We start from the raw sequence: 23,781 nt of genomic DNA on the forward strand, positions 1-23,781 counted from the left end.
CAGTGGTATCAAATCCTTCTTCAAAGTTTATTTGTTCAGCATTCTGTTATATGGTCCAGAAAAACCACATTCCACTGGACCCCCACCAATGAAATAGTTCTTTACCTTATATGGGGGTGACATGCATGCTTGAGCTACATGTAAAACGTGAAAGTAGAGTCAAAAAACAGATTCCTAAGAACATCTTTAGAACAGGGAGCAGCTGCAGCTACCCAACAAAATAAGTTTAAAAGAGGCCTTCATTATTCCACATTACATCACCAGAGAAGTTGTTGAGAAGCATTAATTATTTCACATATACCTTTTGAGAAGCCAATAAAAGAAGAAATCCAAAAGAGTTTTTTTAAATTGTGAATTTCAAATTGTGAAGTTTAATCTAATATCAAGAGACCAATGGCTGCGTTTTGATTGGTGGCGTAATCATGGCAAGTGGCGTTGTGGAAAAGGAATGTTCCGGTTTCAATAGAAGTTAAGCTCAATCGACAGCATTTGTGGCATAATGTTGATTACCACAAAAATCATTCTGACTCGTCCCTCCTTTTCTTTAAAAAAAAAAAAAGCAAATATCTGTGTTACAGTAAGACACTTACAATGGAAGTGAATGGGGCCAATTTTTAAAGGGTTCAAAGGCAGAAATGTGAAGCTTATAATTTTATAAAAGCACATACATTCATTCTTCTGTTAAAACACATGTATTATTTGAGCTGTAAATTTGTTAAAAATTGTAATTTTTACAGTAATTTTAGGGTTTGTTGACATAACAACGTCATGGCAACAAAGTTGAAAAATTGTATGACTTTACACAGAAAAGTTTAGTAAGTGATTTTATCATGCTGATATCATGTTAACACACATATTGTTTATGTCTTCTGGCTATATTTTTGAAACAATGAGTATTTTAAATTTTACAGATTGACCCCCATTCACTTCCATTCTAAAATGTTTGTGGTAAGCAGTATTATGCCATACATGCTGTTGATTGAGGTTAACTTGTATTGAACCCAGAATTTTGTCACACTAGATTCTGAACATGCTAAATTACCCCAGTGTCATGCCATTTTCAGATTCAACCATGAAATTCTGTCCCCTTGGACCCCTAAACGATTTCATTGGCAGAAAGATGTTGTTTTGGGCAGTTTCTGTAGTGCCTGATTGGAAATCCTACAATATTGCTTGAAGATTTAAGTTGTCTTAAGAATGAAAATACATCAATTAATGTCATGTGAGCTATCTATGACATGTTAAATGACATAACCAAAGAAAAAAATGGTCAAATTAAAGTTTATCTTGATTAGCATGCTAAGCTAACATTTTCAGCACATGTACTTCACATAATGATATCAAAACTTTCAAATTAGTGCTGGTAGATATGGTACTGTATTTACTGGTTGTATTTACGTCATGCATAGTCTAGCATGTCAGCATCTTAAAAGATCAGACTGCAGCAAGACCCTAAGTGCACTACTTATTAGTACCTTATTACTCTTGGGATTCCACTGGAAATATATTTTGCATCAGTTTGTTTTATATATATAAAAATGACTTGTGTGGAAAAAGAGAGGTGAAAAAACATATTTCCTTCTAACTGTATTATCGTTTCCTGCTCTTAATGCAATGTTTGCATAGACCAGTTTTGCAGTGGGAAGCACATGACTATGGCAAAAAGCTGTTGTACCTGTTTAACATAAGTTCTGTTTGTGACAGAACTTATGACATGATTGATAGCAAAACGTTACAAAGTTGATGTTTTTTATTCATGTAAAGATTATGTCTGAAATCGCACTTTGAAAACTGAAACATTAACCTCCAAGATAAGAAATTTTGAATCAATATTTTGAACTGTACAGAATAACCTCCAAAAGTATTTAGTCACTTAATTTGAAAGAAAGGTAGCCGAAGCACGCTTTTCAAGTAAACTATTTAATAAAAAGACATTTGTTAGGTTTTAAATGAGAAATTATTAATTAATAAGAACCCAAGAAAAACACTTTCTGGTTGTTAGTGGAACACATAGTTAATGTGCTGAACTACACATGTGATTACTCTTCTAGGACACTTGTGTGAACATACATCCACTAAAAATCACCTTGACATGCTTTATTTGAAAGTCATTGCATAACCTGTTAAGAAAATAATTTGTTTGCAAATCAAATGTATCCAATGCAATGAAATTCATTCATTTAGGTTTAATTTTCCAAATAATTTTTGGGCCTACTGTATTTTAACCCCAGATTCCCTGCTGGTGTTCATGTGATCATTTTCAGATACTGAGTTCACATACTTTTAATGATACATCTTTATTTAAATGATCATCTTGAAGAAGAATATGGCTTTGACAGATACAGAGAATTTAACTGAGAAATGATAGAGGAAAAAGGTCAAGATAGAGGTAGATTAGATGATGAACTGATCATATTAGATAAAAGGGAACCCTGTTTGATTTATTCTACCTTCATCTAGATCATCTAGATCAGAGCTCCAAGCTTAGACATACTGCATGCAGCTCAAATTATTGTTGAGTTGTATAGTGATATTAGGTGAAGCATCAGACATGAAGCAAAGCTAGAGTTAGTCATTATTGTCATTTCATGTCCAGATTGGGCTTCACCTCTTTGTTTCAGACCACTCAGGTCCAAAGCAGAATAAAAGAATGCAATTCACTAAATCAAAAGCATGCAAATAATGAACAAAACATGTGAGTCCTTTAGATAAATTTTGAAAAAAGATTCTGACGTCTGTAAGATGGTCAGAATTGTCCAGCAGAATTCAAGAATTCACAAATTTCTGTTTTCATTTTTAGTTGATCCCTCTACTGGGCAGTTGGCTACAAGAAAGTGATTGAATTCACTGATTTGAAATGTGTTTTTGAAATGTTTTTAGTCCAAGCAGTTCTCATTTATTATTCATTTTATTTTCTAGGCCTGCCTGTATAAACAGTCATGTGCCAGCTTTAGGTCTATATTTATGTAAATATTAATAAGCATTATGAAAAAGGCCTAGATTTTGTTTATTGGGATTGTGGTTCCATTATCAGTAGCTAAACAGCCTCACATGCCAGTTTGATCACAAACAGTATGCTACTTTATTAGCAAATTCATACCATAGTATGCACTCCTCTTTTTCATTCTCTTCTGTTATATTTATTTGTTAGAAAGCAATGCATCTTTGTTGTGGAAGTCAAAAAACAGAAACTGAAACTTTCAGCATTTTCTGTGCTAATGGAGGAAAAACACCAAAATAGATTTAGTAAAATGTATTAAATGGAGCTGTGAGTACCAACAAATTCTCTTATTATTAGACGAAAGCATTTTCTTATTAGCCAAAAATATTTAATATACAATCCTGCAAGCGGTGGGTTATGTGTAGAACTTTGTGAATGACTTTTCAATTCTGCAGAAATCTGCGGAGCTTATTTGCAGATTCCATATGGGCCTAAATAAATCCACCACCGACTGATTGAGGTTAAAGCTAAACCTGATATTTGTGATGGAAATTCAATGTCATAATTTACCAAGGAGTCTCTACGGGAGAGGAGATATTGAGACAGCTTGAGGAATAACAGAGAGACAGGCAGATGGAGAATGGCACAGATGGAGTGTACGGTAAATGGCATGTGACTAATCTGTTGAATGCCTATGGTGCAGCACCCACTGCGTCAACTCAAACAAACTTATGTGCGAGCATAAACAAAACTCTTATCAACTCTTCAGTGCCAGGATGTGTCTGATTGGTTGATATCAACAAATGCCTTCTTGAGTACCGAAATTACTGAACACACTCCACCTTATTGATGGATGTCTTCATTCACTTACAGCATGTAAAAGATATTTGCTAGCATTTGCCAAAGTCTCATTTCAAGTCTCATTCAACTGACGTGTGAGTTTCAAAGAGTTTTGCTGGTTGTCCTACAAAGAAAAGTGTCAATTTCTGGCCGGACTTGCACTGACTATTCTTGTATCTTCGGATGCCACTGGATTTGAGTCGTATAGGACCAAACATTTAATCTCTTTCATGCATTATGGAGCATCTGTCCTGAAATGCAGTTCAGATTAAGTACTAGTCTTTCCATCAAATGATATCCAATCAAGTACTGAGTGCTGTAAAGTTGAAAGGCAGTTCAGTTTTCTCTTCTCATAAGGTCAAGTTCAGAGAATTTAACAAAACCAACAAAACTGGCAATCCACAGGACACCTGTATATCCTAATACTTGTGGTTTCCCATACCCACTACTGCTGTGTCCAAGCAGTGCATGCAGTCTTCAAATTAAGCAACACCATCATCCTGCAAGCACATCCCTATTTTGGTGGTATAACCACCAGTGGATGTCCCCTCCTGGGCCTCCACATCAGCACCTGTGCGTCATTGGCATTGGGCCTACCTAGTGCATTGGGTGGGATGGGTTCATTGTTGCTGAGAATGTGCGGTTGTTCTTGGTGTGGTCGGCCCATCAGTTTGGCACGAGAACCTAGAGGCATGGTTGGATCCACTTCAATGTCTACCCGCATCCGCCAGCGTACTGTCTGAAGAACAATACGCTCTTTGGTGTCTGCATTTAATGCCACCAGCCAAGTGATAAAGCTCTGGTCTCGAGTGATATGCGTGAGCATTGGCGTGTTACTGTTGCTAATGGGCACTGCCCATGTCACACTAGGGTAGAAGTTGTCATTCATGCTCACTGTTAGCCGGGAGGGTTTGGACGTGGGGCCTGACAGGGTCACTGTTTCCGTAGTGTTACCATACCAGGGATAACTAACACCATCAGAGTCACTTATGGCCTTTGCCCGTCCTTCACGAAGCTCTGGCAGTTCCCAGCTGGACCTTCATGTGGAAAACAAGGTAAAGGGTTAAATCCAAAGTATACTTAGTTTTTTTTACAAACCATAACATCTCCTGCACAGTGAGTGTGACACATATTGTCATCAGCACATTACATGTGGACTGTCCGCATGCAACCCAGACAGTATAGACCACAGACAGTCCACGTCCGGGTGCGCTTATATCATGCACACTATGCACACTGTGCACTGCAAGCCCGTATGGACACGTTCAGTGCATGCCCATTACGACTTGTTTGTGATAAGCTTTAGTGCAGTTTGTACTAAAAGGCTAGAGCACTCGACATCAGCCCAGTACATGCAAAGTTTTTCTAAATTGCATGCGCTTTCCGTCGTCTGTACTAAAAAGTATCACAAAGCAATCTTAGTATGAATGCATTGAATGCCTCCTTACGGGCTCACTGTTACTTTGAAAGAGTATACTTTGAAAGGCCAGAGAACCTCACTGCACCAATATGCGGAAAAACAAAATATACCCAAGCCTTTAGGAAGGACAAAAGCGGTATGAGTCCAAAGTGCTGTAATACATCAAAAGGCTGCAAGCCGAACAAGGTAAGTGAATAGAGAGGTTGTGAGAGGACATGCTAAGAACAAAGTGCCTCATGCAAATATTGAAAAACAGTGATTAAATGACTGAGGACTGTGAATGAAATATTCATGAATCTGTTTTTTTCTCCGTCAACCTTCCCACTCTTTTTAATGACCTCATTCTAAGTTTTCTCTGTCAACTTCTCTCCCACTCTAACTGTCTTTCGTGTTTAACCTACACTCATTTGCTTACTATCATTTCGCCAAGTAGGGCATGTTTCTGCCACATCAACATCCTTATTGTTTCTGGAACAACATTCCTATCAACCAATCATATTTTAGGACTGAGTATAAATTTAAGGTAAGGTTTAGGATTAGTGCTGGGGTTGGTGCTTGCGCATTTTATCTGCACCACATTCCTATCAATATCTTATTTCCCTATGATTTTAGGGTAGTTACTTGTTAGGGTTAAGGGTTAAAGCTAGGGTAAACTTTGTTTTTCCATGTGATTTTCCATCTTGTGTACAGTCGAGCACTCTATCCTTTTAATCTATACTCTTTTGACCACAACCCTGTACGGACAGGTATTTGCACTACGACTGCTTTGTGATACTCTTTAGGACGGTCAATGCCAGGAGCATCCAAGGCGATGTGCACAGATGTAGACTATATGCGATTCGAAAAATATTGAGCTTTACGCGGACTGTATGTGCATTACTGTATACATGAAACAATTAACGTCATGTGCACTGTGTGCGAGGCGTAGCAGCACGTGAACAACCAAAGTAATCTTTGGCCTTTAAGGCTAGGGTATACTTTGTTTTTCCATGTGCCGTTTCGTTCCCGTTTCATCAGCCTTTCAAAGTACACTCTTTTGACCGTGACCACACATGTTGCTTTGTGATACTCTTTACGATAGTCAACGCCAGACCCAATGCCAGAAATGATGTCTACGTGCACAGACATCATTTCAAGTCGCAGTAATTTTAAGTATACTGCTGGTTGGGGTTATTCTTAGGGTTAGGACCAAGACTGTAACCACACATTATGGATTAAAATATGGTTTAAGTCAAAACAGTCAGACTCAGTCTGTGGTGGGATGTGTCCCCCTCAATGTCTATAGTGATTATGTCCAAGGTTAGGACTTTTTGTTTAGGTAATGAGTCTTGTGCAACTTCATCAACAAAGGTGGGCATAAAAAAGTACTCTTGAAAAGAGTCAATTCAGCAACACTTGTTAAAGGGAGAAATTTCAGTCGGTTTCAGCACACAGGCCTTCATCAGTGTTAAGAGGGTTGAAGACAGTTCCATTTTAGAGCATATGCCCCCAGATCCAGGTAAAGTTTTTAGTATATTTGAAAATGATATGTAAAAAAAAAAATGATTAAAAAAGGAAATGGCTATGCAGCTATAGTATAGTAAATACCGCTTATAGATAGAAACGACCTTGGTTTAAGAAAAGGTTTGTTTGACAGGAATGATTTTCTAGGACCAACAGGAGATATGAATTTGAAAATTATCAAGTCATCACATACTATAGGGGCAAATTACACATCTTGCTAAGTAAATAAGAGATATGTCATGTTGAAAAAACAGACACTCGCTTATTGAATCTAAAGACCACAAGTGACCTCAAATGTAAAGATATTAAAATCCATATTATGTCATATTTAAATTAGACCTGTGCTAAAACTTGTGCTTAAAAGTGTGGTATTTGGTTCATTGACAACTCACATGCCAATATCACTGTATGTATTGAAGAATTCCATTTGTGTGCACGCCTGAATCCATCCCACAGTCCATGTTTCGTTTCTGGGAACAGGGGGCATCACGATCCCGGCCGATGCCCTGAAGTACGGCGTCTTGTATCGCAGCACAATGGGCGAGTTCTCCTCAATGATGGTCGGGCACTGGTCAATGGAGGCTGACACCTCATACACCACGATGTTCTCCCGACGGATGCGGGGCTTGCAGGCGATGCTCTGAATGCAACCCATGGTCCTGCTTATGATGGGAGTCAGTGTGGCCAATGACGAAAAAATAAGGATGTGTCTAAGCAATATATTCATTGGCCCTTTTTACAACCCTTAAAACGCTGACAGATCCTCGTCTTTATTTCCAACTCAATATTTCCTCGATAAACCCCGAACGAAAGCAATAACACAGCATATGTGCTATTGAAAAGACGGCTTAGTTGCATTTTAAAGCGTCCAGCTGCCGTTTTAGGACATATTTGCGACTGCTGAGGAACTGCAATGGGAATACAGGGGGATTGGGACATTTAGGGTGTATCGACGATCCGTTTCGACTGTTCGTGAATCGCTGGATTGCCGCACTGCCCTTGATGCTTGTCCCCAGCAGATGCGATCCGGCCTCCAACGAATCGGACACCCGGTGCGAGCCCGTTTCCCTTCCTCCTGCCAATTCACGCGTGCGCCTGTATCTCGTAGCCCTTTGGGCGCGGGCATGTCAGTGTTAAGGAGGCACCCGGTGCTGCATGGAGACTGTGCGTCGGGTCTGTTTCCGCCAGGTGAACGACCTACCCAACATTTCGTTGATGCGGCTCGTTTTGAAAATCGGAGACGCGGTACATAACACAGATGGATCCTACCGTCACAAATGCAGTGAGCATCGTAGAGCTAATCTTGTGTTTCCCCTTTCTGCGTCCCTAGCATCCGTAGCCAATAAAACCTGTGCAAATAAACACAAAGATGATGATGATAATAAACACAAAGCAACATCATGCAATGCGGTGATTTTCAAATATTTTCTTCCAATGAAAAGCGGCGCAGCATCTTAACGCAGACATGTGCTTATACGGTCGCTGTTCAATGCAGAGAGGTGCTGATGCTGGTGCGCGAGCCCGCGAGGGACGGAGAAGCGCGCCCCCGAGAGAACCCAGCTTTGTGGGCGTGGTTTAAGTGATGTCATTAAATCATCTGCTCTCTGATTGGACGGGCACGAGTAAGGCGGAAGTGGCATTTGCACCAGCGCACTTCCTTGACACGCATCAACCGCTCATTGAATCAGCTCTGTCTGCTGTATTCGACTCCCAGTGGTCGATGTTCATTCATTGAGCTATCTCTTATCGTTCGCAGTGTATGATTGTCGGGCTGCTGCACAGGCTGTCGGAGAAGCTTCCTCGCGTTGTGCACAGGATCAGTGTGATGAAGAAGCCGCAGGTTGTGTTTGTTCTGGGCGGGCCTGGCGCGGGGAAAGGGACACAATGCGCCAGAATTGTGGAGGTGAGAGAGATGCAGCGGGTCAAATTAGTCAGATTTACGTCGAATAATAGGCTAATTCTAGTTGTGTTATTGAGTTAATAATTGCTCCAGTGTACAAGGAAAATGTATTTCCGCATGTCCTCTAAGACATTTAATAAGGTGAAATGCGCTCAAGCGCAAAGCAATATGGCCCCATTAACAATAATGCTGTGTTAAATGATATTTTTTGTATAAGAGATCTATGTGTCTCTTCATTGGTATGTTTTGAGTTGTAAAAACTCCCTGTGGCGTGTTCAGGATATTCACATATCCTGGTTCTGAACAGGACTTCTGTCCCACCCTCTGCTGTCTGCTGTCAGTTCAGTGAAGTCAGCACAGTGTCCAGCTGTCATTTGGCACCAGCACAGCTGGGTATAAGGGCATGAGTGTTGCTCTCGCCCTTAAACTTCTTAAACTTGAATCATATATTTTAGCTGTCGTACTGTATAACATGTACAAGTGTGTATTCCCTCATATAACATCAATATATTATGATAAATGTTACACTTATGTATAAGAGAATGTGTATATGGTAGGTCCTGCAACTAGTAACTGAGTCTTTTAAATTGATAAAATTTTTAATCACATTTTTGCCTTCACTGGTTAATTTCAAGTGGTCCTGCTGTGTGACAGTTTTTAATAGTACTAATATTCCATGTATTGCATGCATACTAACTGTAGATTTGAAAAAATTGAGTTTAACATGGTTTTAGATTTATTGTAGAATGTCACACTACCCAACACTGGCTCGAAATGTCCTGCCAACTACCCGTTTCCTTTATCAAGCCTACTTTAAAGGAATTTTCCAGTTCAATACAAGTTAAGCTCGATCAACAGCATTTGTGGCATAATGTTGATTACCACATAAATGTATTTAGACTTGTTCCTCCCTCCATCCCTCTTTCTTATTTTTAAAAGCAAAACTCTAGGCGAAGGGGCGGTCACACTATGCTTTGAACATGCACATTTTTGGACCAGGATATGATGTCACACTGGACAACTTATGTTGTCAGTAAATAATACACCACAAATAACAAATAATATTATATTACAATTTTTTAAATATATTGTGTACTCACTTTCCTGCAACAATAAAGCACGCAGCTTTAAAATATGTATTCTTTGTATTGAGATAAGAGGTCCGAGCAAGTGACGTTTCAATCTTTTATTGGTCATGCGTCCTCACATCTCACAAATTCACGGTTCAGAGTTCACCAAGCTTGAACTTTGGTACACAGCGTAGTACAAAATCGCTTTGCATGCACTTGCATTTACAGTCTGCTGTATTCAGATGCTATTGAATGGGAGTGAATGGAGTGCAAATGTAGTTTGACCGTCCCTTTACAGTGAGGCACTTACAATGGAAGTGAATGGGGGCCAATCCGTAAACATTAAAATACTCACTGTTTCAAAAGTATAGCCACAAGACCTCAACAATATGTGTGTTAACAAGATTTTAGTGTGATAAAATTACCTTTACTGTGTAAAGTCATATTCAATTTAAAAAAAAATTTGCCTGACATAAGTGGAACCCGACATGGTCTTCTGTTGTAGCCCATCTGCCTCAAGTTTTGATGTGTTATACTTTCTGAGATGCTGTTCTGTTCACTACTATTGTACAGAGCAGTTAGCTGAGTTACCGTAGTTTTTCTGTCAGCTCAAACCAGTCTGGCCATTCTCCGTTGACTTCTCTCAACAACAAGGTGTTTCCGTCCGCAGAACTGCCACTCGCTGGGTACTTTTTGTTTTTGGCACCATTTGGAGTAAATTCTAGAGACTGTTGTGCATGAAAATCCCAGGAGATCAGCAGTTACAGAAATACTCAAACAAGCCCGTCTGGCACCAAATATCATGCCACAGTCAAAATCAATGAGATCACATTTTTTCCCCATTCTGATGGTTGATGTGAACATTAACTGAAGCTCCTGACCCATATCTGCATGGTTTTATGCATTGTTACCACACAATTGGCTGATTAGATAATCATATTTATACGTAGGTGTACAGGTTTTCCTAATAATGTGATCAGTGAGTGTGTATAAATATGTAGTTAAATGAAAATATTTTAAATGGTTGTTGGAGGTTTTCTAATGGTGATTTTACACACTATAATGTAAACTATAAGAGATAAGGAGAAGATGCATTTTGCCATTATGCCCAAAGATCTGGAACCTTTTACCAGTTGAAATTAGACTCCAAGCATTCATCTTTTTACATTAGATTTTAATAATAAATTTAACTCTGTTTAGTCATTATAACTAATTTATAAATGTTCCCAATTTGTTGTTCTTTTTTTTTGGTTATATTACACTTTTATTGTTATTTTGATGATTTCGTTTTGTTGTTTTTAAGCTTATTATTGTATTATATTGCATTACACGATGATGTAAGAACCAGGATCCTGTTTATACTATGTTTCAGTTCACTGTACACATCCTAATGTCTTTATTTCCTGTGTAGACCTACAGCTATACTCACCTGTCTGCCGGTGACCTGCTGAGAGAAGAGCGCAGCCGCAAGGGGTCGGAGTTTGGTCAGCTCATTGACAACTACATCAAAGACGGAAAGATCGTCCCTGTCGAAATCACCATCAGCTTACTGAAAAAGGTGGTTACACCTGTCTGTACTGTTCTACAACTTCTGCAGTCCTGTCATCACTAATGTAGAAGATATTTTCAAACAGGCTGAGATATAGTACTGAAAGTGAACTCACTGTGTGATAAATATAATGTTTCACTAACCGAGGAGCAGAGTTCAAAGAGCATTCAGGCTGTGGAATGGGCGTGTCTCATATTAGGCATAAATCATGACTCCAATAACATGCATTATAAAGCACTCAAGTCATTTTAGGCACAATGTGCAATGAAGCTCTTTAACTGATCTCATTATTGTGAGTTGCAGATTAGTATTTTATTGTATCTAAGTTGGATATTAAGTTATTTGTTGTTATATTTTCTGAAATCCTCTGAAAAGTATTTGTGCCATTGGCAGGCAATGGAGGAGACTATGAAGGCAGATGAAAACAAGTTCCGCTTTCTTATTGACGGTTTCCCACGTAACCAAGACAACCTACAGGGATGGACCACTGTCATGGACGAGAAGGCAGACGTCAAATATGTTCTTTTCTTTGACTGTAGTAATGAGGTAAGAAGTGGGCTATTTTTAAGTTGATTTTGATGTATTTATTCATTTTTTGCTCTGCAATTACTTTTTTTTTAAGTTACTAGCTAGTGTTATATTTACTTAAAGTTCACTTAGTTCACCCAAAAATGAAAATCCTCTCATCATTTACTCACCCTCATGCCATCACCGATGTGTATGACTTTTTTCTTCAGCTGAACTCAAATGTCTCAGCTGAGTTGGTCCTTTTAATGGATGTGGATGTAACATGATATTTGATGCTCCAAAAAGCTCAGACAATCAGCATTAACTTCATCCATATGACTCAAGTGTTTAAATTAATGTCTTATAAAGTGAGACGATCGCTTCTGCTGCAAAAATGATACATTTTTAAGTACTTTTCACTATAAACAATCGCTTCCAAGGGCTGAGGTCACGCGGTCTCTTGTTTCTCTTGATGTATTGGGGTTGGCATGTTCACGCGAGAAGTGATGCATACGACACACCGGAAGAGCAGCGCTGTTTACAAGTGAGTAGGAGGAACGCTGTACAGACTGAATGCCTTAAACAAATTGAATCAAATTTAAAGGTGCCAGAAGATTTTGATTTAAGAGGTGAAGAGGAGATACATGTGTAATAAAGTTAGTAGTTTAGACAGATGGAGAGGGTCAAAATGGTGAAGAGCTTTCAAAGCAATGTTTAGAACCCTGTATAAAACAAAGAGAAAAAAAAGACGGTTTATAAATGTTCAGGTTTTGTTGAGTTTGATTTTTGTTTGTCACTGCATGAAAGGTTATTTTAAAGGTAAGTGTTCCATCAACACGTTACACTGGTGCTTGTGTTTTTCAGGTGTGCATTGACAGATGTTTAGAGCGGGGGAAGAGCAGCGGACGCACTGATGATAACCGAGAAAGTCTAGAGAAGAGGTACGTCCTACCCATCCAGACCCTCCTTGGTCTGGATGGTTTACCCAATGAAAATGTATGTGTATGACTTTCTTTCTTCAGCAGAAAACAAATGAAGATTTTTGAAGAATATTTCAGCTCTGTAGTTCCATGCAATGCACGTGAATGGTGACCAGAACTTTGAAGCCTCATAAATCACATAAAGGCAGCACAAAAGTAATAAATACAACTCCAGTGGTTAAATCCATAACTTCAGAAAGGATATAATTGGTTTTGAGTGAAAACAGGCCAAAATATAACTCCTTCACTGGATTTTAATATATATATAAATATATTTTTGATAGCATAGCCACTAGACTAACAGCACCAATGTTATTTCCTTTCATTCTTAATGCACATTCGTATTTGTGTTGACGCATTAAATCCTTGATTTCTTGTCAGGATCCAGACATATCTCCAGTCCACACGGCCCATTATAGAGCTGTATGAACGACAAGGGAAGGTGCGCACTATTGATGCCTCCCGCTCTGTGGATAAGGTAGGACTGTTGTAGCGGTTTATTTTACTTAATTTAACTGATATTTATTTTAGAGTCAGAACTATCCATTTTAGGAGGATAAATAGATGTCTTTCCATCCTTTCATTTCTCTCACTTCTCTTTCAGGTGTTTGCAGATGTGAAAAACATTTTGGATAAAGAAGGCTAAAGCTACATATGTCCACGGCAAAACATTTTTTTAAATTAAGTTGTCTGTTTATTGATTTTGGCAGTGTTATGTCTTCATGAATCGATATACCTTTTTACTCATTCAGTGGTAATATAATTTGTTTTAAATGTGGGAGAGAGTGCGTGTATCTATATGATTGTAATTCACTGAAGAGGAACAATATCTCAGTAGAGAATCAAGTAATCTTGAGCAATAACATTCAGGGCACTTCTATAGGAACAGTACATGCTTGGCATATATGTGTTACATCTATTCGTGTTTAGGACTGTCTCGCATTATTAAGTGTATAGAACAGAATTGGATACATATTGGCCAAGAATAGGTCTGAAAATGTTGCAGTTCCCGTAGGGTTCTGTGAACATCTGCACTTAACTGTACAGCTGAAACAATAACATTGTTCTGTAAGCAGATGAGCAATTGTAACTGACCTACATGAAGTAAGAATATTTTAGTACATTACCAGACCTGTCTGTGTTATTATATGTGGCAACATTGTTTTGTATAGTGATTCAAAACAGGTTCTGAGGATCTATTGGTAGCCTTTAAGAGAATTGGGTTTTAGCTGCAAGTTTTACTTTTTGTTATGTTGTGGTCATTGCAAAAGTTGCTACTGTATTCCAGACACATGGCATCTTTGCTCTGGCAAAAGATTTTTGGGGCAGATTTATGAATAAACTGTCTATATGTCATATTGATTTGACAGTTCAGTCTGTGTTTAGATTGTGTCCAGTTTCTCATACTAACAAATCACTTAAAATAAGATTTCAAATATCAAGGATGACAGCATTCCCTAAAAAAAAAAAAAACTCTTCAGTTTGAATCTTTCATTTGAATTTGACACATTCTTTTAATAAAAAGAAATGGCATTAATGAGAATGAATAACAGCCTTGTAAAGTATTTGAGCTGTATGATCATTCTTGTTTCAATTATAAAACGTTGATACCTATGGCAGACTCGATTATATACATTAACCCACATTTTAGCTCTGCTAATTTTTCTACATTATTCTACTCTCTTTCAGAAAGATAATACATCTCTTGTCAAATTAATTTGTCTAATGCAACAAGAAAACTGACTTTTCTAACATTAGGGCAAATCCAGCTGCAAATGCATCCTGGTGATTTCTTATACAGTAGTAAATAATTCCAGATAAATAGCTATTGCATACATACAACTGTCCATAAACATAGAAACAAAACAGGGTACTATGCCTGTGAATTGCTAGTTTTTGACACCATTATAAAAGAAAAGATTTCAAGTAAAACATCTAGATTTTGAACTACATTGTAAAAAAAATCCTGTTGTTTTTACCAAAAATAATCTGTCAGCTGTGTTTGCCAGAATAATTATGTAAAAAATATAGTTAAAATGTAAACCACTTTACAGACCAACTTGTACATTTTACAGTTTAAAATGGTTTTAATTTACACGCTTGCTGAAACTGTAAAAATCTGTTGTTCACTTTATAAGGTATTTGTTAATCACTGTAGTAATTATAGAAGGGCACATGATGACATGAAGTTTATCAGTATTGGCTCTTCCTGGAGCAATGTCCAATAAAAATGTAGAGACGGTCTCAGTATCACTCACACAAACACCATCATGTGAGATTTAAATAATGCAGTAAATATGAACTAAATTACATCAAATATAACACCGAACACACCAGTGTACGTAACTGATATAGAAAATATGATGAAACAGAACTATTCCCATAAAATATAATGAAATGTACCCATTTGCTCCAAAACCAATAGAATCACTCATGTTTGAATGACTTTCCAGAAGAGGAATAAAATAGAGAGCAGTGGATTAAGACAAAAGAAATGGGAAAAGATGCCAAATTTACTTTCACTCTCTCGGCAGCTGTAATAGAAACCCCCTCGCAGCTATGGTAATTCATTTTATATAACTAATATAACAATAAGCATAATGTTATAAATTGACACAATATTTAATGAAATATTTAATGCGAGATTTACGCTGCTAAATAAGGCAGATACGCGTCATCACAGTCTGTGAAAAAAGGTCTATTGTAGTCTCTTGACATGATCATGATTTCAAGATCCATTAGCCTGTAGGCTCCCCTATGTAGAAGTTGTGGCGAGAGCGCTAGATGGCACTAGGAAGTGTAATTGAGCTTAAAATCATGATCATGCCTGCAATGTACTTTAATGATGACTTTATTTCCTTTTTGGAGTTTCGAAGGTCTGGTCACCATTCACTTGCATTGTATGGACCTACTGAAATATTCTTCTAAGTATCTTCGGGTGTGGTGTTTAGGTGTCCATGTACTTTTGGCCATATAGTGTATAATGAAAATCTGTCTTAATGTAAAAATAAATTATTAATAGCAATAAAGCTGAAGCATGTTTTCAGTATTATAATACTTTCTCCTATCCTAGCTTAAAATGCAGGAAAAACTATAAGCCATGCATAGGTTAATTTTCTTGAAAACTGTAAACACTGCGTCTATCTGGTACTATAAAACTTTTTGTGTGTTTCGAGTTTTCTTCTCATAACATTGACTCAACCACTATCGTGAGTTTGGGGCAGGACAATTCGTTACTTTGACCAATGGTAGCTGGTGAGGCGTATTCAGAAAGCTGTTTTGAAAACAAAGTTTATTTTTCCAATTCCGTTTTGTGACGCTAATGTCGCAGAAGTTACATATTTCAGCTTTAAATAAATAAGTAAAATAGAACTCCACACTTAATTTCTATGGTATCAAATATTTAATTGTAAGGGCCTTCTAGTACCAAAAACAGCTGTACAATATCAAACAAATGTCTTAATACATATTATAGTTAGACAGTGTAGAGTGTGCCTTAAAAGTACCACATTTTAACAACTCTCAAAGCAGACACTGCAATTGCAAACACAATTATACTTAACAGAAATACAGTTTACATACAGTTTGGCTGAAAGGGAGTGAAATAACATCACTGGTATTTGTAAACAGACATAAATAATAGAAATGTTTGTATATGCTAATCCAGCCTTATTCAATGACTTTTCAGTATGTATTGGCAAGAACTTGATTTACAATGCTTGCAAGTCAATTATTTCCTTATTTAAATATGATTAGCTATCATGATATCTGTGTGAAATCATGCAGAGTGAACAAGTGCTTCTGCATATCTGATAGGAAGTACACAAAAAATGTGCTGGTGAATTCGTCCTGCATATTTAAGATACCATTTGCAATTGCATCATATCCGTAAACATGTAGGTAAGGCCATCACAGAGATATATGGCTTTTTAGTATGGCAGTTCCACTAATGTACCGCAGGTCTGTCATGTATATTGTAGGATAGCTTTGTTTTGAAAGATTATGTTAAGTCTGTGAAGAGCTTAAAGTGCTTTTTTTTCAGGTCTTAGAGGTCTGTTCTGGTTTTGTGGTTCTGGATCTTGGTGTTGGTGACAGTGCCGTGTTTCTGCCGCAGATGCAGTCGCAGCTGACTTTTGTGGCGGAAGTGCAGGTCACAACTCTCACACTGAAAGGAGAAAACAGCAAAGATCTCACATTAAATACTTCATTTATAACATATTAACAACTACATCAAACTTTTATTCAAATCCCTTACCCAAAGTATGGATAACAGACTAAGCAAGCACCAATAATTTCTACTTTGAGCATCATAACATCAAAGGATTGTAATTTAGAATCGAAACTATATGTGTGACTTCCATAATAATATGTAGACATGTTAGAAACTGAAATTCATAATGTTACTCACATGATAAGGTTTCTCTCCAGTGTGTATTCGTAGGTGACTCTTGAGTGTCTGAAGGTGGCGGAAACGAGTGCCGCAGACGTCACATGGGTATGGCTTCTCTCCAGTGTGGATCAGTACATGAGCCCTCAAATGAGCCACCTGGCAAAGAGAACAAGAGTAACGTTTAAGATGATTCAGCTGTAGTCTGATCCTTAATCACCTCACAGTGTCACTGTACAGAAACACCAGTGTTTTGTTTTTACCTGGACGAAGCGAGAGCCGCAGGTTTCACATTTGTACGGTTTTTCTCCTGAATGGATACGTGAGTGGGTTTTCAGATTTGCAGGCCTGTTGAACTGTGCTCCACACACATTACAGCAGTATGGCTTCTCCCCTGAAAAAATTAAACATTGCGAAAATGTTAAAGCAATGCTACTTGTCACATCATTCAAATGCAGAACATTGACACTGCAGAATCGTTATGTGATTTGCATGTGGTAATGCAATCACTTACCTGTGTGGACAGACTTGTGGCTAGCTAGGTTTCCTTTATAGTGGAACATGGCTTGGCAGCAGTCGCATTTGTATGGCTTTCCGTCCTGTACCCAATGAGGCTTCTCTGCATCCGATTCGCTCTTAGAGTCACACTCATTACAGTAGAGTCGGCCTATTTCTGACAAGACATTGGAAAATATTTATTTAGTTCACACTGCACACAATTTCCGTTTTTTTTTTAAAGTTCTTTAAGACTGACTGTCCACACTGTAATTTTGCAAGTGATGATATTGGATCTGTTTGTTTAGTCGATGAGCATGTTTACATGTGGAGTAATATGCTGATTGATAACCAAAAATCGGCTTAATCAAAAACTCTTTACATGAGATTTGAAATCATCGTATTATTATCTGCTTTTGACGATAAAATGTAAATAGTCACACACATGCTGTATAAATAGTTAAGAAATGCCAATAAATAGGTTTTCACATACACATCAAGTCCAAAATGAAAGAAGAAAAAAAACACTGAATTTCCAATTTAACCATTCAGATGGAAATGCAAACTGGATTTCAAATCACATAAGGGGTTTGTAAAAACCATGTTTTTTGTTGTTCAGACTTAAAAAAAATGGATTCAATTGAGATTTAATGGATACACCCCAAAAATGGATTTACCTGTCAGAACAAAGCAGGGCTGTAACCACCATAGACATTGAGGGGACATGCCCCCAGCCCCCATACTGAATATAATCAAACACCCATTTCAAACTTTAGGTAAAGTGTATTCACCTAATCTTGTGGTTCCCATGCTGCTCTCCTCTGTCGAAGTGTTGAGGTGAGGCGATGAAGAGCCACACTCCACCTTTTGAATGCATTCATCTGTAAAGCTGAAACAATTACAAGACATCACATTAAAAAATAGCTCTTTGGCCTGTTTGAAATGAGTTTTCTTAACTTAAAATTACTATGTAATCTCAACACAAACTCTTTGTGTAGAAAGAACCTTGTTGAATTTGGTAAACCCAACTTAATTAGACAAGTCAATGTAACAAAAATTAATCTCTTATTTCTAGTATTAGTATTAACTAGCGAAAGTGGATGCTAGCATACTAAATACATGCTAGTTGGAAGCACTACAAAGTGTAGTTTAGTAACTATGCCATGACCAGCACAGCAATTTTTCAATGAAGCAACCAAACCATTTCATGTGCGACATCCACCTGTCCTCAATGATAGCTCAAGTGTCTCTCTCTTCACCAAAACTCCAATATAACAGAAACTCTTCTAAATCTCAACATACAAAAATTTTAAACAACAAGTCTCACCCTTTATATTCATCTTGCACAAAAAAATAACACTTAATTTGAACATTTACTCTCCCTATGGAGTCCCACTGCAAAGCATGCTGGGAAATGACCAGTTTCATCAATGCTACATGAACACCACAAAATAAATTCTTGTAGTCCCAACTCAAATGGATTAAGTAAATTCATATTTTACAAAAAATGGATAGAATGCAATGAAATCAAATGTTGACAAAATGCTCTAGAATTGTGTTTACTTTATTTAATTTGAATTAAGTAAATTGAACATCCTTTTTTTGAGAGCATGTTTACAAATACAGCTTAAAAGGCTAATACTTGCACTGGCATCTCTTGAAGAATACCTATTCATAGAAGAGCACAAACCTGCTGTCAATATTGGGTTGACTTCTGGAAGTATCTTCATTGGCCTTATAGGTGGAATCTTTAACTGTTTGGGATTGAGTTGGTGTGTTATGGTCAGTCACTCCGTCTTTGGAGTTCAAAACTATGAACTTGTACTTTTTCCAGTTGCGGACTTTGGGATCACTCACTGATCGCTGCGGAGACGCCACCCCTCGACTACAGCTGCTGGACTCTGCGGGTGAGTTTGGCTGGCAGTCTGATCTAAGGGGGCTTTGAGGACTTCTGGTGTCCGTATTCACACATGGCGCTCCCTTCCTGTCTCCCTCAGCCCGAGCTGACCGGAAGAGCACAGATGGGCGGATCCTCTCCTCTCTGGTCTCCATGGCTCTACCAGTAGTCACTCCACTTTCTGGCTGGGATGTTACGCTGGTCTTTGGGATCTGCCAGAGGGGGTTTGTGGTGTTGGAGGTCTCCAACAGGAGAGGAAGGTGTCTATAGAATCGAGTAGGGCTTTCAGTGGAAGTGCTGACTGCATAGTGTAGACTGCATGGGCCGTAGGTTCTGGTGTTAACACTGGATGGGGTGTTCAGGGCATCGCTAAGAAAACATGGAGCTTCTTTTGTTAAACATCCATGATCTGTCTGCTTCACACACAAGCCCCTTGGAGAAGACAAGGAAAACATTTTTACAAATTACATATTTTTCTCTAAACAGAGCATCTTAGGCCATGTTTACACCTGATATTCCCATCTGGCCCAGTCAGGTGAGACAGGTTGCCATTTAAACCTGGTAGTAATACTGTATGTGTCTGTGTGTTACTGCATGATGATAAAGCACAGAAAAGTCCAAAAGAAACATACAGAAAGTCGCCACACTGTTGCGTCCAATTACACTTACATTTTATATCTCAACACAAATGTGAGGTTTCAAATAGATAGTAAATCCACTTGTGATCAGATTACCCAAAACCGACGATAATAACAGGAGTAAATGGGGTCTTGAATGCTTTCTTGGAGTTCAGTTCTAAGCGCTTACCTGGAGTCCATGAACCTCTGGCATGTGTCCATCACATGGTCCATCTGTAGGTATGTGGCCATGTTGAGTGTGGCTATAATGAAGTTATCTTTAAGGGTGAGACAAGACGTGTACATAAACTCCAACAGTATGGCGAAACCAGTGGGGTCCACCTTTGGATCTAAACTTATGAAGCTCAGGTTGCTTTTGTGGGTGTTGGCAAACATAGAGTAAAAGAGGCCGCTGGAACAAGATAAAGACATATCACACTAAACATAATGTACATATCATATATTGATTAATTAAATGCTTCTGGATTAAGCTACACAATGCTTAAATTAAACAACACAAAAACTGCACTACCTGCATGCCATCAGAACTGTCTTATGTGCCGGGAATTGCTGTCCACCGACCAAAATGGTGACATCTGTCAGGATGTTTCTGCTGCGCAGACGGTTGAAGTTGAACAGCACATCACCGGCATGACGAGTGAATTTGATGCAGCCGTCTGCTGCACTTGACATGTTGTCCACCTGTGTAGAAAGTACAATGCCTGGTCAAATATTTGCCCAAAAAAATCTATATGGATTTCCACTGAATCACACAATAAAAAGCCTATTAAAAAAAGTGTTACAATGTTATAAAATATTAAATATAAAAAATAAATACATGTGAGCTTTACTAAACAGACACTAGGTGACCATAAAGTCACAAAGTTAGAAACAAAATGTGTGTTGACAGACTTTTACAGTAAGACCTAAAAATACATTCTATGATCCTGTCATTCCAGTTCTCAATTACCCTTCAGGTTATTTTATTTTAATTATGTTGACTCAACAAAGTATTATTTTGAAATAAATCCATAACTTTAATTTTATTCAAGTGCCATAGTCTGTAGACAGGACAGTGGCTGTGTCTCAAAACTAGGGAACTGTCTATTTAGGGACCTTTTTTACGTCCGCGCTGATTTTCAATTATTTTTCCATGTAAAAATGCGCTTGACTGAGGTCTTTCACAGTTGCGCGACGTCCAGCTGTTTTTTGTTTTTTTAGCATCTCGAGCAGGATCGTTTTTTAGACGCCGTGTCAGGTTAAAAATAACTTCTGCAGTCAAAAACGCGTCTCGAGACACCTGCGTTCTTGCATACGTTGCGCTGCGTCTAGCGTATGTTCGCAAGAACGCGTTCGGTCTGAACGGCCCCTCAGACTACAGTTAACGGGCACGTTCTCAATACTGAATTCAGGTTTAAACCACTGATCTATATATATATATATATATATATATATATATATATATATATATATATATATATATATATATATATATATATATATATATATCACTGATCTATATATATAATAGATCAGTGGTTTAAACTCAAAATTCAAGACAGCATTTCTGACACTTCGGAACGCGCCTAGCAAAAAATGCAGTCTAGGTAGGCAGTTTAGAGACCCTTCCACAAAGTCATCAAATGAAACTGATCTTTTCTATTTATTATTATTATTATTATTATTATTATAAGAATTTCCTGAAAATGTACATCCCATTTGCTCTGAAATACCTGGATAAGCATGTTTCTCTCAGAGCAGTATATTATTAAGAACACCCCTGTAGCCGAGTGCAATTTAATACGTTTAATTGGACTGAAGTCAAAAGAGAAAACTGTCAATTAAATATGGTGCATCGATTTGAGGTATACAATGCCACATGCGCATGGACAAATTATAGTTTAAGCACAAAAAAACTATACAAATATTAAATACTTTATAATATAATTTGTATGGTGAACCTTAACATAAAAATGCATAATGTACATGTATGTGATTAGTATTTATCTACTGTTTAATATCAGACTATTTTTTCTATAGAAAATAAACTTTTTTCCTCCCATATAAAGTTGCGTAAACCTGTTATTATTATGCAACCCTGATTGAGGCCAGTGAGCACTTCTTCCTTTTCCTGCTTAACCTGTTATCAATCTAAAGCAAATCTGAGAGATACTGACACATTCAACGAATAAGATTTGTTATTCACGCAATTAGGCCAACCAAAAGTCCACTCACGCTATTAACATGACACATAGAAAACACAAGAAAATAGTTTGTTTTAAAGCGAAATTGAGAAAAACAAATCCACATGAAATTAACTAATTACTATAGAGAATCTTATTGCTAGAAAGAAGAAAGTCACCTGGTCTGTATTTCTTGGAAGTGTTCGGCGAAGACAGTTCTTGGAAGAACTATTCTGAGAACACGCAGTGCACAATTCTCGGAATTGTGGACTGTACCACTTGCGCACTAGAGGGGAGATATACACTTTTGTGTTTTTACGTTACTCTTCTTCTGATAAACAATTGCTTAGTAGAAATCCCTTTTATTATTTAAGAATATGTTTGTATTAGCATGTGGAATTACTTGTATTCCTTTTACCACCTAAGTTGTTTACATCGTTGAAGTACATTACCGACTGATTCTCCGTGTGTGTAATGGATCGATCCAGAAAGCGGTTATGTTCGACGTCACTCCCCCCGCCCGCTGTTCTAACGCTTCTAATACAAATTGTGTTACGTAATGTTGAATTAACTCTTCTATCAGTTGCTACGAATCAATGTGCAAACATTAAACGCTTCTGAACCTAACGAGTTACTTAAACCCTCAGTAGGTCCACATGAACAAAGTACAAACAAACTATTTTTGTCACTATGAGATAAGTGTCTCATGATTTCAGATGTTTATCTGCTCTCAGGCATTAATGTTGATACTGAAGATGGTAAATCTTTAGCCTCTGTAAGACTAGTTTGTATATATATACAAACTAGTCTTACAGAGGCTAAAGATTTAGCCTCTGTGTGTGTGTGTATATATATATATATATATATATATATATATATACACACACACACACACACACACACACACACACACACACACACACACACAACAGTTAGTTCTGGACCTTGAATCTGATTGGATGAGTGATGTTCCATGAGCACTGATGGTCTCACACCATCAGCACTCGGACACATCACTGTGTGTGTATCACTTTGCTTGTGTTCGTACCGTTCTAAACTAAAGCGTAAGAGCAGTGCAGATGTGTTAAGATCTATCTGCACTGCTCTTACACTTTAGTTTAAAGAGGCTATCTGCCCATATTACACACATTTTTGTGTGTGTAATATGAGACAGTTGGTGACATGAAGTGAGTTGTTTATATTCAGTGTTTATATTCAACAGCACATTGTGATCGCTTGTATTACTACTACACTACTAAAGCTAGGAAATAGCTTTAAACGGCTTTAAACTAACAACTTCAGCATTAAGGATCATCACAGCTGAGAGACACAACAGACTCAATGCGCTTACCTCACTTTCCACATTGGAGAGGCCAAAATGGCAGAGGATATTGTGGTTTCTATAGTGAAAGACTCTGAAAATGAAACCATGAAATAGAGAGGAATTCTCCAAATTGGAAGCTATTTTCTACCATCCAAAAGACATGCAGGC

At 37.8% G+C, this 23,781-nt stretch overlaps 3 protein-coding genes across 3 annotated transcripts; 1 reads left to right on the forward strand and 2 right to left on the reverse strand.

Annotated features, from left to right (window-relative positions):
- Positions 1 to 16: 16 nt before the first annotated feature.
- Positions 17 to 8,173, reverse strand: LOC127649420 (protein FAM78B-like). Its single transcript, XM_052134495.1, has 2 exons — positions 7,097 to 8,173; positions 17 to 4,818 (listed from the first exon to the last, which is right to left on the reverse strand). Exons 1-2 carry the CDS (start codon positions 7,429 to 7,431, stop codon positions 4,296 to 4,298), a joined length of 858 nt encoding a protein of 285 aa, XP_051990455.1. The 5' UTR covers positions 7,432 to 8,173; the 3' UTR covers positions 17 to 4,295.
- A 184-nt stretch (positions 8,174 to 8,357) lies between these two features.
- On the forward strand, positions 8,358 to 14,136 carry LOC127649362 (UMP-CMP kinase-like). Its single transcript, XM_052134420.1, has 6 exons — positions 8,358 to 8,607; positions 11,086 to 11,232; positions 11,617 to 11,769; positions 12,595 to 12,671; positions 13,092 to 13,188; positions 13,315 to 14,136. Exons 1-6 carry the CDS (start codon positions 8,464 to 8,466, stop codon positions 13,354 to 13,356), a joined length of 660 nt encoding a protein of 219 aa, XP_051990380.1. The 5' UTR covers positions 8,358 to 8,463; the 3' UTR covers positions 13,357 to 14,136.
- A 1,888-nt stretch (positions 14,137 to 16,024) lies between these two features.
- LOC127649229 (B-cell lymphoma 6 protein-like) lies at positions 16,025 to 22,538 on the reverse strand. Its single transcript, XM_052134235.1, has 9 exons — positions 22,469 to 22,538; positions 20,639 to 20,808; positions 20,297 to 20,518; positions 19,283 to 19,921; positions 18,384 to 18,481; positions 17,612 to 17,770; positions 17,361 to 17,491; positions 17,119 to 17,256; positions 16,025 to 16,875 (listed from the first exon to the last, which is right to left on the reverse strand). The coding sequence occupies exons 2-9, from the start codon at positions 20,797 to 20,799 to the stop codon at positions 16,756 to 16,758; spliced, it is 1,668 nt and encodes a 555-aa protein (XP_051990195.1). The 5' UTR covers positions 20,800 to 20,808; positions 22,469 to 22,538; the 3' UTR covers positions 16,025 to 16,755.
- Positions 22,539 to 23,781: the final 1,243 nt, after the last annotated feature.

The sequence above is a fragment of the Xyrauchen texanus genome, chromosome 9 (assembly GCF_025860055.1).
Source record: "Xyrauchen texanus isolate HMW12.3.18 chromosome 9, RBS_HiC_50CHRs, whole genome shotgun sequence".
NCBI classification, from domain to species: domain Eukaryota; kingdom Metazoa; phylum Chordata; class Actinopteri; order Cypriniformes; family Catostomidae; genus Xyrauchen; species Xyrauchen texanus.